Here is a 19313-nt window from a genome sequence, read left to right as displayed (position 1 = left end):
TCTGAAAACAAGAGCAATTAAGCTTTAAGAAGCTTTGAATTTATAATTCTGCGGAGCTTGTTGGCGTGTGTGCGCGTGTATAAAATTCTTTGGATGAAGAGATGTCCTTTTTGTCCTTTTTTTTTTTAATCATCGATTATTGAAAGATGCCAGTCAATTTCTGCGTCCGTATCAGTTTTTTTCCCATCTTTGTACGTACGATAATTCTTCAACTAATAATGCGTTTAACTGTTTATAATCACTTGCGAGAATTCTTGTACGCATTTTCTTGGCCCTTTCATTATGAAATTGGGTAAAGATGTGAATAATATGCCTCCACTAGTATAACGCATTTCATATTTATTTATATACTACCTCCGGTCCTTAATATAAGATCCCGTTTGACTTTTAGCTTGGTCCTAATTATAAGACCCCAATCTATTTTGTCTATCATATTTATACATTTTTTTCCAAGATAGTCCTTTTAATAATGATAGCTCTAACCAATATACTTAATTAGCAAGGATATTTTAGGAATGACAACACTTATTTATTACAAATAACTAACTTAACTTACTTCCTTAATCTCCTCAAATTAGTCAACTGGGTCTTATAATTAAGACCGGAGGTAGTATATATATTAATCATTCTTATCCTAAACATAGGACTTTCTTAACCAAAATTTGTAAATTAAGAAATGTAGTTAAATATAATTAACAATCTCAATGTTTTGAAAAAATCACATCCTTCCGCCAAATCCACCCTCATTCAAATGTACTGGGGAAAAATGGATGTAATGAGTATGCTCTAGTTCCTCACCAATCATCACAGGGGATATATCTGATAACAACTAATAAATACTGCATCATACCCCATAACGGATCCGATATTTATTTTGACAATGGAAAATGGTGGAGTGTTTAGGAGGAGGGAGTAGTGTTTTACTGTGATTGGCTCAAATTACACATTTTCCGCACATCAAACGCAGTTTACAAATTGTTTGGTGTGAAAGGTCCCGTGATAAGTGAACCAAGGCCAATAGAAAGTTTCTGGATGGGTTGAGGTGGTTGGGAAAACAGAGTTGGAGTAGAGTGGCATTGTCGTCAAATAGTGACGCAAGCTTAATAAGTAGTTGGCCGGCGGGAATATCAACATTTGGTTCGATCGATCCATTCAACCCGATTTTGCACGACGCTTCGTGCTCTCACAAGCTTTTTCAGTGTAGCATACTACAAATGAAACCGTCCAATCTGAGATTTACGAGAGAAACCAGAAAAAGCGTGCTTAAGTTTTATACCCCAAGGTGATGCCCTCCAAGCGATTCAGAAACGCATATGTATTCTCAGTTCTCAACAGTCATTTTGATAGAGTCAACTGAGGTGCTAAAAATAAGCTGCCATCCAAAGCATGGCCGTTGGACTTCAAATAAAATTTCAATTCCTAGAAAATGAGAAAACACAAGGATGAAGAGAAAAGAAAAGTTCGGTTACTTGACCTTTGGAAACAGGTAAACTTCAAAATATCAGAGGCCCAGATTCCTATGATGTGTATAATATTAATTAAAACAGACGGACGGAAAGGAAAATTTGACCGCCAAATACTAGGACACAGGATATTTAAGATCAAGGCCCTCCACGTTAAATTTGACCTTTGGAACAAACAAATCTTTCAACACTCCAGAGCTGGTCATTCACGGGTGAAAAATAACAGCACAACGCATTGCCATAAACATCCAGTTATGGCGAAGTTTGTATCATTTATGGTGTGATAAATTGATCGTACAACATTATTTTCCGAAGGCAACCCCCCGTGACTTTGACATATCCACCAGGCTTGTTTACACATAACTTACAAGCATGAAATAATTGATTACTCATATTTGTCTCTGAACATGAACTCCTTTTATCAGAAACTTCTATCAATTGAATCTGCCTTACTCATCAACTGACGAGCACGAAGGAATCGATTACTCATATATGTCTCTGAGCGTAAACTATATTCACTCAGAAATTTCTTATCACTAGAAACTACCGATAGTATGCCATGTGTCTTGATGAAATAAAAGGAGAACTACCAAAAGAAGTCTTCTGGACGTTGGAAGCATGGTTTACAGGGTTCTTCTTTTCAAGCTTTGTCTCAGCACGGAGCCATGATTCAACAACAGATAGCAGATTGGACGAATACTTCAACTCACCAATATCTGATAACTTTTCTGCCCTCCTGAGCTCACCGTCTTGTATGTATGCTAGATGAGTGGCCCATGTCTCCAGTCCATCAAATATATGAGTTGCATATACAATTGTAGCTCCTCTCTGACAAAAATAGAAAACATCAGAAACTCTAATAATAATTGATAATCATTTTTCAGAAACCCTTCACACAAGCCATTACAAGATGGGCACACCAGCCAGCCATATTGGCTTCAAATTTTATCAATGCATTACGTTTTCCACAGTTGTTTTACAATTGACATTATGACATATGCTTGACCATCTGCAGAAACTTATACTTTTTTCCTAAAAAATAATATTACTATATTATTGTACGGTGATCATGATCCCAGATCCCCCGTAAGGAACAGCCATGGACGAAACTAATGTTGCACATGGAGCTGTCCTTTCTGCAGTTCTCCATAACCATATCCAGCTCAGCATGCATATGAAGTTAGTGATCACCTGCTCACATTCTTCCCTGAAGAAGTCCAGCAAATCCATCCTAGTAACAACGTCTAGGTCCACAGTAACCTCATCCAGCAAGAGAACCTGAAATGTCATTTAAGACTTCCTATTATTTATCAAATAATCATTTAGAGAAGTCAGATAGAAATAAATAACACTTCCTGAGTTATGACCTGAAGTACTGGCTATGTGAAACGCAATAGTCCATTTTTTTAATACTTGGGGTAAAGAGGTATGTGGTTCCACCATACAGCTGAAACTGAATTTATTTACAGCAGCCCGACAACCATCCACAAACTTTCCAGACTATTAATCATTAGTACCTTATATGGATGAAGAAGACCCATGCAAATTTGCACTCGGCGCCGCTGCCCATCAGATACCTTATGCATTCGCCACTGTAGATCTATATCAAGCAAATCAATCAACTTATCTCTCCTTTCAGGATCTGTGCCCTCAACTGCCAAAAAAGAAAGGAATACATATATTGTTTTAGACGCTGTAACTAAAGAAGGTGGCAATGCAACTTAACCACGACTGTATCTAACAGTTAGACACTCTGATTTTGAATTCCCAGATATCATAAAAACATCGATTCAAAACCATGGAGTGCAGAAAAAGACATAGCATGATCTCAACACTTCACACACGCATGCGCGCGCACACACTATCCGGTATGTATATAGCCAGTAAGAGTTACTTAAAGGAATCCAAGTTGATGCATGATTCATTCCTCTCAACTCAAATCGGAGATGCATTAGGAAGCAATGGAAACTAGTTTATAACCTACCCCCAAATATCATATGTTCAGCTGAGAAGTCTCCCTGGAGTGGAATTTCTCCCTGCACAGTAGCAATGAAATCAAAATTAAGAAACAAATTGAGCAAAGCATATAAATACAGTTTGCGGGGAAAATATCAGTAAGATAAAAATCTTACAAAAAATTGCAAGAGTCCAAGACCTTCAATTATTGATAGTGTGTTTCAAAATTTTATCAGCATCAAACTCTCGTTTATGCCTAAGTCCATATCACATGAGTCATGTTGGCGATGCACAGTTGTTCAATAAAACAACCATTGTTTAAACAAGTGAAATAACTATCTAATAACGCTAGCTGCAAGAATTGAGACTGTACATCTTAAAGTATTCACTAGTTAGCGTCCACCCACTTTCAACAGCTTTGCACCTTATAGGCAAACTCTTACCATTTTTATCATGGTGATAACTCTTCTATGAAAAAAGAAATTACATTGAGATCAGAATCTGGAAACTCACTGCTGAGCCAACAGTTTTACTCCAGGATCCTCCCAAATAGGCGAGATCACCACCGCAAACCAGTTGGGTATCGTGGAAAGCAGAACAATTTAAGACCCGTACAACATCCCTTCCTCCGACCATATGCTTACCAGCCAGAATTTTCAGCAAAGTGGTCTTCCCTGCAGATTGGACCAATTCTGAATCAATAACGTTCTAGTTCTCCCTCTGGCCTAATCTTAGCCAGTAGAAAACCCGTGGAGATGCATTTCTACACAGGAACAACATGATATCGATTTTAACACCAAGATACATTCGCCTAATATATTAAACTTTCCGAACTATCAGCAAAAGTCATAAAGGTACACTTATTTTAAGGTTGATTTGACTCTGAAGCTCTTTGTGAATCAACAGACACTTCCCACAGCATTACGCGGAACATTAATGGGAAAGAAATAATTAAAGAGGAAAATATCCGAGGGAACTGCTTTACCGGATCCATTGGCACCAACCAGAAGGCATCGCGATCCAGTACAGATTTTAAGGTTGAAGTCGACAAAGAGTGGTGGTTGCCCATCGTAGGCGAATTGCATACCTCGCACTCTAATTCCACTGCAGCCTTCATTTCCATCTTCTTCCTTATCTTCGCTTCTCTGCCTCGGAACTCCTTCGCCGTCGGCCATTATGGTGGGGGGCGCTCAGGCGTTGGGAATGAAGTAAATTTGCCAGCAAATATGGTTGCAAGTCGTAACACGTCCGCGCTTGCGGTCGTTGGGAATAAAGTCGGTTGACGACAAGAAAAAAGAAGAAACGACGTCAGTTAGGTTACAGATGCCTTAAAACGACATAGAGTCCGCGGTTTACCAATAAAACGACATGAAATCTCGGGTCCGCTTGCACCTTGCGCAAGAAGCAAGACTACGGCGCTCGCGCAATGTTTTTTATTTCTGCCCGAGAAAAACGAATTGAAGACGTCGCATGCTCGCGTTAAGCGCGAACGGGTAGAGGAGGCGGTTGCAGCATCACTTCGGATCAAAGCTTGTCTAATTTATATTCGTTACTTGTCGAATTCGATTCTTGGAAAATAATTTATGAAACTGAACGGTCGAGACCTGATCGAACCTAGAAGCAAGCAAGGGTTCTTGTCCTTGTTTTGTTTTTGGCAATTGAAGTTGGTAATTATGAAATTGAAATTGGTCGTAGTGCACTGTGGGTTTGGTCCAAAAGAAAGCAAGTGCTGCTTTAGTATGCTGAGATTTTCCATGTTTATCTCTTGTAGGCGGCTTTAGTTGGTGTGAAATAATATTATGGAGGAAGACGAAGACAGAATCTTACTCAATAGTTTGGGCCTAGAGTCTGCCAATCACGAATGCATCGAAAAAGACGTATTAGCTGAGGTACCAGGTCCTGATTCTGGACCGTTGGCTTTTTGGTTGCTTTCGGGTTTCAATTTTACCGCTGACTCCGCCAAGCTCAATTGTAATGCTGCCATCTCCATTAAATTGGTGAACTTTTAAGGACAGTCTACGAGAATAGTCTGAAATTTTGTTTTGGCCAAGAAATAGATTTGAGTCGAATCAAAATAGCCTGATAGTTTTCCCTTCTCATTGTGGTTTCAGTAAGAACTGCCCCTGCTATTTCGATTTTAAAAGGAAACGCCCCACGGGATTCTCATTTGCCGTTCCATTGCATCTTAAATATATGTAACTAGTTAGTTGCAATATATGGGTAGCTTTATTTTCAATTTAACCTCAAATTTTAGTGTACCTTATCGTTATGCGACAGAAACTGCGTCAGCTTGAAAACTTTGGTGGCGTTCAAGTTTTTTATATGGTCCTATGACAATATTTCTCAAAAGAGGAGAAAGAAGTATTAAAAATAGAATATTGTGATGCAGATTCAAAGTCATTTTTCAGGTTTGTCGTCCTTAGAATGTAAAATGAAAACCTATGGATGAATAGCAAGTCCATTCCTTGATCTTTGCTTTTTAGGCATCTTAAAAGAAAAGAAACATACTTATATACATACACGCATAATTGGATGGCATTAAAAGATAGATAAGGATTAATGAGCCTCCAGAAAAAATTCACTAGCACTTCTAACTCCTGTTCTTTCTCCATTATTATGTTTAAAAACTCTCATGAGAAACTTGATGTTGAGATTTAATTGTAACTGAATATGATTTGTGGGATCTCACTTGTCTTGCTTGGGAAATTATCTTTAATCCAATTCTTAAAATTTGATCACGGAGAATGTTAACTTGTAGGCACAGAATGACGTGGTGACCATTACTGAAGCTGATGGAAATTCAAAGGAAGAGTCTCCTCAGAAATATGAAAATGTTGATCCATCATCTATTGGCAAAGCGCAACTTTATCATAAGTTGAGAGCAGTAGATTTTGAAATAAATGCAGTTGCTTCCACTATCCAACAAGTGAGAAATGCTGAAAGTGATGGAGTTTGTATTGATGGTGGTGCTGACAATCGGGAGGAAGGGACTACCAAGGATATTTCCTCCAACGGTTTGAATCTTCAACATGTTCTTGCTTCTGATAGGTTAGAAAGCCTAAAGAAGACAAAGGCTCAACTAGAAAAAGAGCTTTTAGATTTGTGCAAAGAGAAACCTTGCAGAAGTATTGATGGGGACAAAGATAATGAGATCTTTAATTTGGTTAAGGAAGAGCGAAGATCCAAGAGGAAGCCTAAAGAAGTTAAAAGTTTACCAAAAGGCTCAGGGAAACAGCGTAAAACAGTTTCATTTAATGACGATGTTGATTTTGATGCAGTTTTAGATGCTACCTCAGCAGGCTTTGTTGAGACGGTGAGTTACTTACATTCTTGTGTTCTGGCCTATTGATTAATCTGTGATAAGACAGGAAAATACATTTTGCTTTATGTTATAAGTTGCTTTGCTGAGAATGAATCAACTGTGAAGGATGCTATTGGTAGATAGAGAAGTGGAGGAGCTAATTTTCTGCTTCATTTTTTTTCAGGAAAGGGACCATTTGGTAAGGAAAGGGATTTTGACCCCATTTTCTAACCTGAAGGGCTTTGAACGCCGCTTTCAACAATCAGAAACATCTAGTAGTTATGGTGTGAGTCAAGAAGAAACGACTGATGATCTTGCTTCTTCTAGTATTGAAAGAGCTGCCCAATCAATATCTGAGGCAGCAAGAGCTCGCCCAACCACCAAGTTGCTTGAGTCTGAAGATCTGCCAAAACTTGATGCACCCACTCATCCTTTTGTCAGACTCAAAGTACCACTAAAACTTCCTCAGTCCCAAGAAAGAGAGCTAGAGAAGAAAAATAATTTGAAAAGGAAAAAGAGGCGACCTTTGCCTGGTAGGAAATGGACAAAGCGTGTTTCTTGTGAGGAAATACAGTCAAGAGAGACTGGTATGTCTTATGTTTTTTTCATATGGTGTTTGAGTTCCTTATTATGATGATAATCGAGAAGGGGAAAATTAGACTAAGATAATAGGCATCCAATGATATGATTTCAAAACTTACATAATGATCCTCTCAAACACAAATTAGATTAGAAAAACATCTCTTAATTTTTGTTCAAACCAAACGTATCTTTACTCAATCTTCAAACACATACAAACTTCTCCCAAGTCGGTATAATTTCAGCAAAATTCAGGAAAAATCGGTTGTTAGTTTATTCGCTGATGATTGTAAGCTGTGTCTTGGTTCTCTGTGGATGGTGGTGAAGGTGACTTGTCCACGAACCATTCCCTACCATAAAATGGTTTCTTTCCATTTTAAAGCCCTTGACTTCTTTGTTTGTGCCATTATATGCAGTTTTTATGTGTCTTCATACTTAAGTTGTTGCATGCTTTTCAGATGAATCAAGTGGTTGCCTGGACCCTTCCAGTTGTGAAAATTTAGATGCACAGGATTTTGAATCTGACGATCACGAACCTTCTTTTATAACATTAGAAGGCGGACTGAAAATCCCTGATAATATTTTCGATGCACTATTTGACTATCAAAAGGTTGGTGTTCAGTGGCTGTGGGAATTGCATTGCCAAAGAGCTGGTGGAATCATTGGTGATGAGATGGGTCTCGGTAAAACCATCCAGGTTTTATCTTTTCTTGGTGCATTGCATTTTAGTGGCATGTATAAACCAAGCATTATCATTTGTCCTGTGACCCTGTTGCGACAGTGGAAAAGGGAAGTTCAAAAATGGTACCCAAAATTTCATGTAGAGCTTTTACATGATTCTGTGCGAGAACCTGATGTTAGAAAGAAGCAGTCCAAGTGTGATGAATCGGACTATGATAGTAATAGTTCAAGTGACAGTGATTATGAGACCAATATTCAATCAAAAAGCACAAGAAAATGGGAATCCCTGATAACTCGTGTAATGAGAACAGAATCTGGATTGCTTATCACAACATATGAGCAGCTCAGAATATTGAGGGACCTGTTACTCGACATTGAATGGGGTTATGCAATTCTTGATGAAGGACACAGAATAAGGAATCCAAATGCTGAAATTACGCTGGTTTGCAAACAGCTGCAGACTATACACCGTATCATAATGACTGGCTCACCTATACAGAACAAACTGACTGAACTGTGGTCATTATTTGATTTTGTTTTCCCTGGAAAGTTGGGTGTTTTGCCTGTATTTGAATCCGAGTTTGCTGTTCCTATAGCAGTTGGTGGATATGCAAATGCTTCACCATTACAAGTATCAACAGCATACAGGTGGCTCTGATCTTCCTTTTTGTTAATCTTCTTGTCACATATGGAATTGGCGTCTGTTAAATTATCTGGTTATATAGCGTATAAATAATAGGGAACAGAATATTCACCCATTCAAGTTCTGGTGGGGAAGTAGAGAAATGGAACAAAGAAGGATTTTCAGTTAGACTGTTGGTATATTTTGTTAAGGCGGTACTGTCATAAGTTTTCTAGCTCATTAGCTGCAACACCAAATAATTAGTTAAATTTTTACATTTTGCAGGTGTGCTGTGATGCTTCGTGATTTGATCATGCCTTATCTTCTTCGGCGGATGAAAGCAGATGTGGATGCCCAGCTTCCGAAGAAAACTGAACATGTTTTATTCTGTAGCCTTACTACCGAGCAAGTATCTGCGTATAGAGCATTTTTGGCAAGCTCTGAAGTGGAGCAAATCCTGGATGGACGGAAGAACTCTCTTTATGGAATTGACGTAATGCGTAAGATTTGCAACCACCCTGACTTGCTTGAAAGGGAACATGCATTTAGCAATCCAGACTATGGAAATCCAGAACGCAGTGGGAAAATGAAAGTTGTGGCACAGGTGCTTAATGTTTGGAAGGAACAGGGTCATCGAGTTCTTCTCTTTACTCAAACCCAACAAATGCTTGACATTATTGAGAACTTTTTGAACACTTCTGGCCATAATTACCGGAGAATGGATGGAGTTACTCCCATAAAACAAAGGATGGCTTTAATTGATGAATTTAATGAGTCAAGTGAAGTATTTATATTCATTTTAACAACCAAAGTTGGGGGCTTGGGGACGAATCTTACTGGTGCAGACAGGGTGATTATCTTTGACCCTGATTGGAATCCTTCAACTGACGTTCAGGTAATTTTTTGTTTTTGATACATCCTGCCGGGTCTTCAAATAGTTTCAGCACAACTGTGAAACTTTCATTGGTAACTTTGTGTTGTTCATATAGTTATTTAATATCCTGGAAAAACATCATTATCTTTTTTATTTGTCATCATTATTGCTTTTATTAGGCCAGAGAACGAGCTTGGCGAATTGGTCAGACACGGGATGTGACAGTATATAGGTTGATCACACGTGGAACTATAGAGGAGAAAGTGTATCACCGTCAGATTTACAAACATTTTCTTACTAATAAGATATTGAAGAACCCACAGCAGAAAAGATTCTTTAAAGCTCGAGATATGAAAGATCTTTTTACACTGAACGTGGATGACAAAAGTGGGTCAACTGAAACGTCAACTATTTTCGGTCAAATATCTGAAGAAGTATATATTGCTGGGCCACACGAAGATAAGCAAGATAAGCATAAACATCCTCAAACTGCTGAATCAGGTTCTGGTGATGTTGTAGTTAATAGCGATGGCAGGTCAAAAACCAGATCAGCCAAGGGAAAGGGAAAAGAAAAGACAGATCGTCTTGATGAAGCAGATGAGGAAACAAATATATTGAAAAGTCTTTTTGATGCCCATGGATTACATGTAAGGTTCTTCATTGTGTTTCATTTTACCTCCAATTTATCAGTGTCTTTGATTTTATTCAATTCATTGTTGGAAATTTGCATACTGTTGATGAGTTGAGAATGGAGTGAATAATGCAACAAGTGAGCATATGTTGCGTAGTATTAATTTTAGTTACTTTAACCATTCTCATTTAGAGTTTATATATTCATTTGGATTCTGTTCCTTTTAAAAAGAAACACACACACACACACACACACACACACACACACCCCTTAGATTTGCTTTACCCTTTCTTTCTTTCTTTTTTTCAAGTGGTATTTGGCCTCCTTGATCTAACTTGTTTTACGGGCGTAGAGTGCTGTGAACCATGATTTGATCATGAATGCCAATGATGAGGAAAAAATGAGGCTTGAGGAGCAAGCTTCCCGGGTGGCACAGAGAGCTGCAGAAGCTTTACGTCAGTCACGAAAGCTCCGAAGTCGTGACAGCATTGCAGTTCCTACATGGACAGGAAGGTCAGGAAGTGCTGGTGCACCATCATCTTTCCGTCAAAAGTTTGGTTCAACCGTGAATTCCCAGTTGGTAAGGAATTGCAAAGAATCTGATGAATTGACTGGTGATGGAAGTAGAAAATTAAATGGATCTGCTGCTGGGGCATCTGTTGGTAAGGCATTATCTTCTGCTGAGCTTTTGGCTCGAATCCGGGGTAACCAAGAAAAAGCCATTGGTGTTGGGCTAGAACATCATCTTGGCACGGCCGTTAACCCATCTAATCAAGCAAGATCTGTGGATGTCGGATCCTCTAGGGCTTCTAAAAAGGTAGATGGGGTGCAACCTGAGGTACTGATTCGGCAAATCTGTACATTTCTACAACGGAGAGGTGGTTGTTCTGATTCCTCCAGCATAGTGCAGCATTTCAAGGACAGGATACCCTCAACAGATCTTGCCCTGTTTAAGAATCTGTTAAAGGAAATAGCATCTCTGGAAAAAGGACCAAATGGATCACAATGGATTCTGAAGCCAGACTATCGAGAATGATAAGCAAGTCCTACACGATTGGTAAATTGTGTTGATGGAATTGTCATTTCGTTGCCTGGTCTCTAAGCCTGCTTCTTCAAGTCGTCAAGGGGGGTATTTTTGGCAAGTTTTTGAGTTATGGGGATTGTAGATTTTTTCCCATGTTATTTCACAACTGATATGTGGCTATGCGTGAGTTTAATCTGCTCTTATCTAAATTCTGGGCAGATAAAACTAACGAGAGTTATAGAGAGCTGTTCAAATATGATCACTATCTTGTGGTCAGATAAAATATGATCATATTTTTGTAGGATGCAGCTGGAAGAAAGTACCTATATTTTTTACCTGAGAAGGATTTGCAGACTGCGGCGCAAGTTTGTGAATCCTGAAGGAACAAAAAATGGGGAAGCAGGACTGCTTTTGCCGTTGTAAAGGGTGATTTTGTATAACGGCCAATTGCGAACGGTCTTTTCCCGCTATGGAAGGGTGATGGCGGTGCGTTTTACCTTTTGTCGAGAAAAAAGGGAGTGGTGGCGATGCTCTTCATCTAGTTGACGAACTTACCTCTGTATAAGGATGTTGCCAAGGAGTAGATCCTCGGCTTGTACTTCCCAGTTGAGAAGCATTCTGGAGCTACCCCTTCTTCTTCCTTCCTTCTTTTCTGCTGACATTTTATTCGGAAGGAAGTAAACTAATTTGAGATTTACTAGCATAATGAAATTGCATGACATTTTTGAGAGAGGTAGGGTTTGCTCCGATGCACAGCAGAGAAAATTTGCGGTTGATTGTAGAGTGAGCTTGCATCACGCTTGATTAAAGGCAAGTTGCGAGTGTGTAGTATTTTGTATCGGAAGATTATTACAGAAAATGGAAAAAAAAAAAACCTAAAAAAGCAGAAATTATTAGTGATTTTTTTTAAAATTTTTGGTGAACTGAGGTAATTACTAATTATTACCTAACTTAATATAAGATTCAGTAGTCTAATTTAGGAAAGTTAAAAAAATTACTAACTTACTTAATCATAACTTATGTTACATAATCTTTTTAAAATACTTTTATATATTGTTACATTATATATCAATTTATAAGTAAATAAATATTTTAAAATAATTTAATAATTTTTTCAAATTAATCAACTAGCTTTTCATATTAAAAATTAGGTATAATTGATCAAAGATCAACGGCATTGTAGCATGAACACACTCTTATTGGAACAGAATTTCGGAAAACATCCTAGTAAGAGTCAGCTTAAGGAAAAATAGTCATTCTTTTCTATAGATACTGTATGTAACTAGTACAATCCGAGGAAATTAAGGAAGTCATGGACATTTGGCAGGAATTTATTCCTGAATATATCGAGTTCCTTGTACCATATGCAGACTCATTTACTTCCGGCACAACCTGCTTCAGCCTCTCGTCAAGAAATAACCAAAAACGTGTGTATGTAACTATGTATTCAGGGATTTTAATTCTTCATACAATCAGAAGGCTGCCCATCCTGATGCAGTAGTCGATCCTGACGCAGCCGTTGAAGGAAGGTTCCTCTGTAAATGTCAACAACAAAAAATGAGGAAATAAATGGATTGATCCGAAACGGATCACGGCTCAGGGAACTCAAGCATGTTTATATAATGTAGAATCCTTGAAAATACAGCCACTCGATGTTCACGTGGGGGAACTTCTTAATGGACTTCCATCACATCAAGACACCATCACCACGAATCCCCCAGTAAGTGACTAGGTAAGGGATATGTGTCATACCAAGGTAACTGTTCCTTCTCCAATCAATATGTTTCAATCACATTGCAATCTAGATTGATAATTGGGATATAAAACTACAGTTCAATAATTAAGGGGTCGATATTTCTACATTTTTATAACAAGTAATGAACCGCCAATGTCACTGTTCTTATTGTATGTCTTGAATCTAGCTAACCTGGAACTGTTAATGTAGCTACTGGAACTGGAAGCATGGCTCTAGTGATCTTCTAAATTAGATTCAGTTCAACGATACAAGTGAACTGAAGTTGCTATTTGCGTCAAATAAAATAAAGATCAGGCTCTAACATGCCATGAACATCCCAGATCATATTGACAGATATTGCATGCAATAAGGAAACGACAAAAGGATGAGCAGACCATTCTACCTTTAGTTGAGAAAGATCTGAAATAGAATCAGTAGACTGTCTCACGCTATCATTCGATCCTTTAAGATCAGTACTCTGACTGGTAGATATCTTCCGAGCAGCAACAGGATCATTTGGAGGGGGCGGAAGGGGAGACCTGATTTTTCCTGCTCCGGCTGGCGGGGGAGCAAGGCTCAATGCTTTAGGCTTCGCAGTTCCAGAATGCCCACCTGCTAAACCAGCTGCCGAAAGCATGCCAGTTCCAGTAGATGGTTTGGGTTTCACGTTAATCCGAATGGTTTCCCCTTCCTGCAGGTTCCAAACGACAGAGAAGTCAGTGTGAGACAATATGATGAAACGGAGAAGTCGTAGGGCTCAGTCCCATTTGGAGAGACCAAATGGTGCTGTCGATTATCAGAACAAACAAGAGTAAAAAAATGCAGTATCCTCTTTTTCGAATTTGCTTGGAAGGGAGGAGAGCATTAAAAAGAGATTCGTTCTCATGATGATGTGAAAGATACGCATATCTCAAATCTCAATAGCCACGTAATGCGTCCATTGTACAGAGCAACACGAAACAGAGCCGCTGAGAAATCACACGAACGAAATGGAATAGATAGCTACACTGATATCAATTAGCCACTTATAAGTGACTGGAAATCAGACAAACATGGCAGTGTACCACGCTTTGTTTCCTCAAACTCAGCATGTAGGACAATCAAAGCAACTTTTCTCTTCAATAAGGCACATCCTATTTTTCAAGATTATAAAATGCGCAATAAACAACGTCACAGTGAGACGGTATTGTATTATACGTATACCTTCAATCTGTGATTTACGGCTGGATGAATATCAATATGAGATTCCTCGCACGCCTCGCCGGATTCTCTCTCATGTTCCCTTCTCACATACTTGTCGTGATCCGACAATGCCACATTGAAGTCAAAAGCTTCATTTCGTTCCGCAAACCCTAAACCTATAAACGCGTGCTTACCCTGACCGTCCTCGATCTTCAGGACAAAGTACCTGGACGAGTCGAGGGTGGACTCCACCGAGTTCTCGCGTTGGCCAGGGTAGACGAAACAAGCGGCGAATAACTCCCCACTGTTTGGATCCTCCAGTCGGATCTCGCACCGATCCTTGCACGATACGACTCTGAGCCGACCGGACCATATTTTATCGGATTGCAGCCATTCGCCGCACTTGTACCCACCGGCCGTGGTTCGGGGCGGAATCTTGTACACCGAGACCTCGCGGACTACAAGGAGGGTGTGCTCGAATGCCTCCTCCTCTTCAAAAGACATGGTTGAGGAAGCGGAAGTTTTCGAATTGAGGGAACAATGTGAAAGGAATTTGGACAGGGTTCGAGTGGATTGATCGAATCTGATGATGAAGCAAGGACCCGGGGGAAGACGATCGGATTATTTGTGAAGAATGGATTAGAGTGAATTTCCGGCGATTTTGATGTGAATTAGAGCCTTGGATTACCGAGAGAGGTATGAAGGTGAGACTGAGGCATCAACTGGGAGATCAGAGTCGTGGGCTTAAAGGCAGCTTGAGAGATCAGTCATAAAGTTGAATAAACAATCAATCAGTATTCAACGCTGATAATTATTTACATAAACACGGATTTGGCTTCAGAAGAGTCGAGTATAACAATCACTCCGTCAATCGCATGGTTTTAATTCAGCTGATTGGAGTTTTTTTTTGTTTTTTTGATGCTGATTTATCGGGTTTTGCTATTCAAACTTGTAAATGTGCCCATTCTTCTTTTCATCCTCTTCTGTTTTAGCAAAATTGTATGTGTACCTATTCTATTTAACTGCGTGTTGTCCATTAGTGAAATTATAATTGTTATGCAATACGGAGCATGTTAATATGTGTATATTGTTAGGTACTAATATTCTTTTATTAAAGACAATTTTATTTGAGATATTATTACTTGCTAAATATTGATACTTTTCTTAAAAAAAAAAAGCATGTTCGTATAAATTTGTTTGAGGTTCTACGTACAAGTACATTAAAGTTTTGATATTTTTTATTGCTGGCCAAAAGAGTGTGCTCCTAAGTTTCATTGCTACGTATTATTAATTAAATCACGAGTCCTACAATACTTGAAATTTTTTTTTGAGATTTAGAGGCTGTTTAGGAAGTATTAGAAGTGTTTCTGAAAAGTATTTTTCTGTAAATCAAGATAAACTCCTTTATATATTTACTGTATATATCGTAAAAATACTTTTAAAACTATAGTTTTGATTTCATCCAAACACTTTTTTAGCATAAGAGGCAATACTTGTATTTAGAGATAAAAATAGGCTAAAGACTACATGAAAGTATGTGTTGGGAAATTCATTATTGTGATCAATCATTTGGGAATTCTGTAAGCTGTAAAATTAATTTTTACAATTTTTACTATACGAATAATGTCATGTAATGGTTTTTAGGACTTGAAAGGAAAAATCGACCAGGATTCACAACACAAGTAACCTGAGTTTGGGTCATTAACTAACTGCCACCATAATTACTTGTCCAATTCAAGTCTGAAGAACGTAGTTTTGGGAGAAGAAAATGTAAAGAAAGCAAAAGGAAAGTGCTTTGGGCCAATATATGAAAACTTATAGTTCTTTGTGGGCCCAATAAATTTACTGTGTTCACCACTTACATGTTATACTAACAATTGAGAGAGTGTTTGGGTAAGATCAAAACTATAATTTCAAAAGTGTTTTTACGATATACAAGATAAATATGTGAAAGAGTTTGTCTCAATTTGCTGAAAAATACTTTTGAAAAGTGATTATTAGAATATCCAAACACCTTCTGAGTCTAACAAAAAGAATTAATCTTAAAAATAGTTCGTCTCTCACAACATAATAAATCAAGATTCAAATCTCACTTAAAAAAAATATTCATATTTAATATCTAACAGTCTATATAACACGATTACATCTGATAAGAGTATACATGTGCCTGTTAAAAAAGAAAAACTACCGGGTTACTGTGTTTTTTTTAAAAAACAAAAAAATATGTTACTTATAGCTGATTGATATGGGCACAAAGGACCCCAATTTTTACCCAAAAGAGATAAAAAATCAGCCCTTAAACCTGCTCGGCAATTAAACGACAACTCAGGGTTAGTTCTGGGAATTGGAATTTAGTGCGAAGACTTCCCCCGGTCAGCCGTATCCTCGTGTTATAGTATCATCGCCGTGTTCTCCAGTTCCATGACACTCAGAGCCAGGACCCAAACTTGAACTATATTCCAGTAGAGGTCGTCGCCATCGAAGTGCAAGTACTGAGCTACTCAGCCCACAATATCATGTTTCATACACGTATGATTTGACTCCTTTCTCCCCGATCAAACCTTAACTGATCCGCATGCAAAATTACTGATGAAGTCATTCACATGCTGCTAATTGAAATGACCTGAGTTATTGGTGCAGGAATGGCCAGAAACCTAGCTGCATTTCTGGTGTTGCTTCTGTCCGTTTCGATCTGTGAAGCGGCGACGATTTACGAGCCGATCTCGGATTCTCATCGAGCTGTGGCTTTAGAGCTCTTCGCGCCTATTAATGGATCGTATTCTAGGTGAACTAAACCCTAATTAAACCCTTATTAATCTTAGGATGCTATTGTCCATTCTCTTGCTTCCATCGGAGAACGGAGGGCTGGTGAGATAGTCTTGTGCCGCCCAATTGTTCTCGGCCCCAATTACATTTTGATAGCACCAAAAAAGAAGGGAAAAAAATATACTTTTTGGCGATTCAGAAATAAATTCCTTTGGCCTATTGCTTTTCTTAGGTGTCGTGTATTATAGTTAATTTCTTTGGTTTGCATCACTCTGATAGGCAGCTAATTATTATTTTGCATTATCACCTATCAGTTTAGAAGATACATATGAGGCCTTAAGCATTTATGAGATCCTTGCCATAGAAAATAAGCCTGATGTGAGCACAACCGCTTGTCAAAAAGTATTGGAGATTCTTGGGTCATCATCTACTACTCCAAAGGATGTGTTCTATGCCTTAAAAGTTAATGGCAAACTGAAATGCAAGGTTGATGAGAAGGCTCTCAAGGTACCTGCATGCCATGTCCACTATTATGTTTGTCGCAGCTTAAAATTGCTTCTGAAACTTTTATTGTTGTGTTCAAGTCTCCAAATTGACGCTGGTGTTTGTTTTACATGTAAAGAATATTGCTTCGAGACTTAAAGCTACTGTCAGTGATGCAAGTACGTTGCTCGACATATACTATTCAATAGGGGCTCTGGTTCTTATAAAGGTAATTCTGGGGATTTTATTTAAATGTGCATCGATATTTTTAGACACGTTGGCTATTCTTGCGGAGATGTCTCTGTTCTAAGATTTACTTCTTTGGTACTGTTGCTGCCAGAAAGCAATTTAATATATTTTTCTATAATTCCTTCTGATCTTTCAGTGTTATTTACAGGATCAGACTTCTAATGTTGATGTGCTTCTTGCCGATGGTGACGGGACTTTTCAATCAATCAAGGTTTTTTTTCCCCCCCTCACATTTACATTTAGATGCAATCTACGTTTGCATTAAGATAAATATTATTGTTGCCCATCTAATGTGATGATGGGAGTCTAGGATATAGAACCACAACCGATACACGTCATTTTCTTTTTGCTGCAATCTCAATTGAAACCCTAATACGGAAACTTGTGTTAATGTCATGCCTTATTGACAGGCTCTGAGCCAGAGTGATGGAAGATGGCGCTACAGCCCTGATAACCCTGAGTCTAGTACATATGCTGCTGGTAATTATACGTGTTGATATTTTTCTCTCTGTGTTTTGGTCAAGGTAGTCAAGCTAACATGAGCCATGGGGTCCCAATGGTAATTATCATAGCTAATCTATACTCACAAGTAACAACTAACCTGTATCTTGCAGGATTAGCGCTTGAAGCATTTGCTGGAGTGATCTCACTAGCATCTTCTGAAATTGATCAGTCTAGGGTAAACTTCTGGATCTTTAAAATGTGTAATTTAAAAACTCAAGGACGTAGGATAGTTGCATGTGTTGTGTAGGAATTCACTTTATGAAGCTTGCAGGCGGTACTGGCAAGTTAGATTTGAGAAGCACTGATGCTTGACAATTTTAGGACTAGTCTGTTTTTTTTTTTTTTTTTTTTGTGTGTGTTGTTGGGGGGGTAGTGTTTAAACATCTCACCTCCCCTCCGTTGAACCAAATATGCCTTAGTGGTAATCTTAAATCTAAGAAATCACTGTAGTTAATTAAGTTTTTGGTTAATCAAAATTTTTCTTTACAATATTTTAATTCTACTCTTCAAACACCAACGACAATATGTGAACAATGAATATACTTTCATCATCACATCATTGGGTCAAAGTGAATCAAAACAAACCAGAGTAGCAAGATTAAAGCAGCCTTCTGCAAGGGGCATAAAGTGAAATAGTGAATCTCTTCTGATGCTTAATCACTGTGTGTCCATGAGCATCAGAGAGAGGAGGGGGAGGGGAGGTGAGACAGCAGGCTTGCCTGTGGAAATTCTGGTGTAGACATGAGAGGTAGAGAGTAACATTCCTGCAATTTGATTGATGACGTGCCAATGCTGCTGCTTTTCTCTGATGCATTGTGTAATCATATCTTACTCGACATTGTTATTGGTATCTTATATTAGCTTCATACTGGCAGATTGATACGGCGAAGAATGATATATTGAAGCTTTTTGACAGCATTGAGAAATATGGTATGCGTATCTAATTCCTAATTCAAAGTTCTGTGTTAATAATTATAAATTAAGTTAGAAATTTATGTTATAGGTGTAGTAGCAATGAGGTCTTTATGTATCTTATTATAAGAGACAATTAACCAAATTACATTGTTCAAAATGTTGGTTAAAATTAGTTGAAGACAATAAATATGTAAAAAAGTATAACTTTTTTGTCAAAAATACCTTCATTTATGTGGAAGAAAGATAATGTGTGGGAGAGAGACTGTGTGGGAATTAAATGCAATGATATGAGTAATATGAGTAATTAAATGGGGGTAAAATGGAGATCAACAAACAAAATTTGAGACA

General features: G+C 38.2%; 4 protein-coding genes across 5 annotated transcripts; 2 read left to right on the top strand and 2 right to left on the bottom strand.

Annotated features, from left to right (window-relative positions):
- Nucleotides 1-1683: 1683 nt before the first annotated feature.
- LOC114725250 (ABC transporter I family member 21) lies at nucleotides 1684-4634 on the bottom strand. The gene is made up of 6 exons (XM_028911736.1): nucleotides 4405-4634; nucleotides 3933-4093; nucleotides 3448-3499; nucleotides 2981-3117; nucleotides 2655-2741; nucleotides 1684-2291 (listed from the first exon to the last, which is right to left on the bottom strand). The coding sequence occupies exons 1-6, from the start codon at nucleotides 4592-4594 to the stop codon at nucleotides 2007-2009; spliced, it is 912 nt and encodes a 303-aa protein (XP_028767569.1). The 5' UTR covers nucleotides 4595-4634; the 3' UTR covers nucleotides 1684-2006.
- A 211-nt stretch (nucleotides 4635-4845) lies between these two features.
- LOC114725267 (protein CHROMATIN REMODELING 8) lies at nucleotides 4846-12031 on the top strand. Of its 2 annotated transcripts, none has more exons than XM_028911764.1 (8): nucleotides 4846-5043; nucleotides 5191-5308; nucleotides 6178-6732; nucleotides 6905-7307; nucleotides 7758-8628; nucleotides 8888-9497; nucleotides 9656-10123; nucleotides 10460-12031. In XM_028911764.1, the coding sequence occupies exons 2-8, from the start codon at nucleotides 5219-5221 to the stop codon at nucleotides 11141-11143; spliced, it is 3681 nt and encodes a 1226-aa protein (XP_028767597.1). In that variant the 5' UTR covers nucleotides 4846-5043; nucleotides 5191-5218; the 3' UTR covers nucleotides 11144-12031. The 2 variants fall into 2 exon arrangements, with proteins under 2 accessions (XP_028767597.1, XP_028767590.1); XM_028911757.1 differs by having other exon boundaries at nucleotides 4846-5086.
- Nucleotides 12032-12311: 280 nt separating this feature from the next.
- Nucleotides 12312-14839, bottom strand: LOC114725241 (uncharacterized protein At1g03900-like). Its single transcript, XM_028911728.1, has 3 exons — nucleotides 14070-14839; nucleotides 13270-13557; nucleotides 12312-12666 (listed from the first exon to the last, which is right to left on the bottom strand). Exons 1-3 carry the CDS (start codon nucleotides 14550-14552, stop codon nucleotides 12604-12606), a joined length of 834 nt encoding a protein of 277 aa, XP_028767561.1. The 5' UTR covers nucleotides 14553-14839; the 3' UTR covers nucleotides 12312-12603.
- Nucleotides 14840-16498: 1659 nt separating this feature from the next.
- LOC114725257 (dolichyl-diphosphooligosaccharide--protein glycosyltransferase subunit 2-like) lies at nucleotides 16499-18980 on the top strand (the record flags this gene model as incomplete). The annotated part of the gene is made up of 8 exons (XM_028911747.1): nucleotides 16499-16577; nucleotides 16689-16833; nucleotides 17129-17321; nucleotides 17437-17526; nucleotides 17695-17757; nucleotides 17957-18026; nucleotides 18161-18225; nucleotides 18926-18980. Coding segments are annotated over exons 1-8 (694 nt in total), but the record flags the coding sequence as incomplete, so codon positions are not given.
- Between the last annotated feature and the right edge of the window lie 333 nt (nucleotides 18981-19313).

Source organism: Neltuma alba, unplaced genomic scaffold (assembly GCF_004799145.2).
Source record: "Neltuma alba isolate B1F8T4 unplaced genomic scaffold, ASM479914v2 tig00002396_pilon, whole genome shotgun sequence".
Lineage (NCBI taxonomy): Eukaryota > Viridiplantae > Streptophyta > Magnoliopsida > Fabales > Fabaceae > Neltuma > Neltuma alba.
The sequence above is the reverse complement of the archived record's forward strand: the minus strand, read 5'-3'. Positions and strand labels throughout refer to the sequence as shown.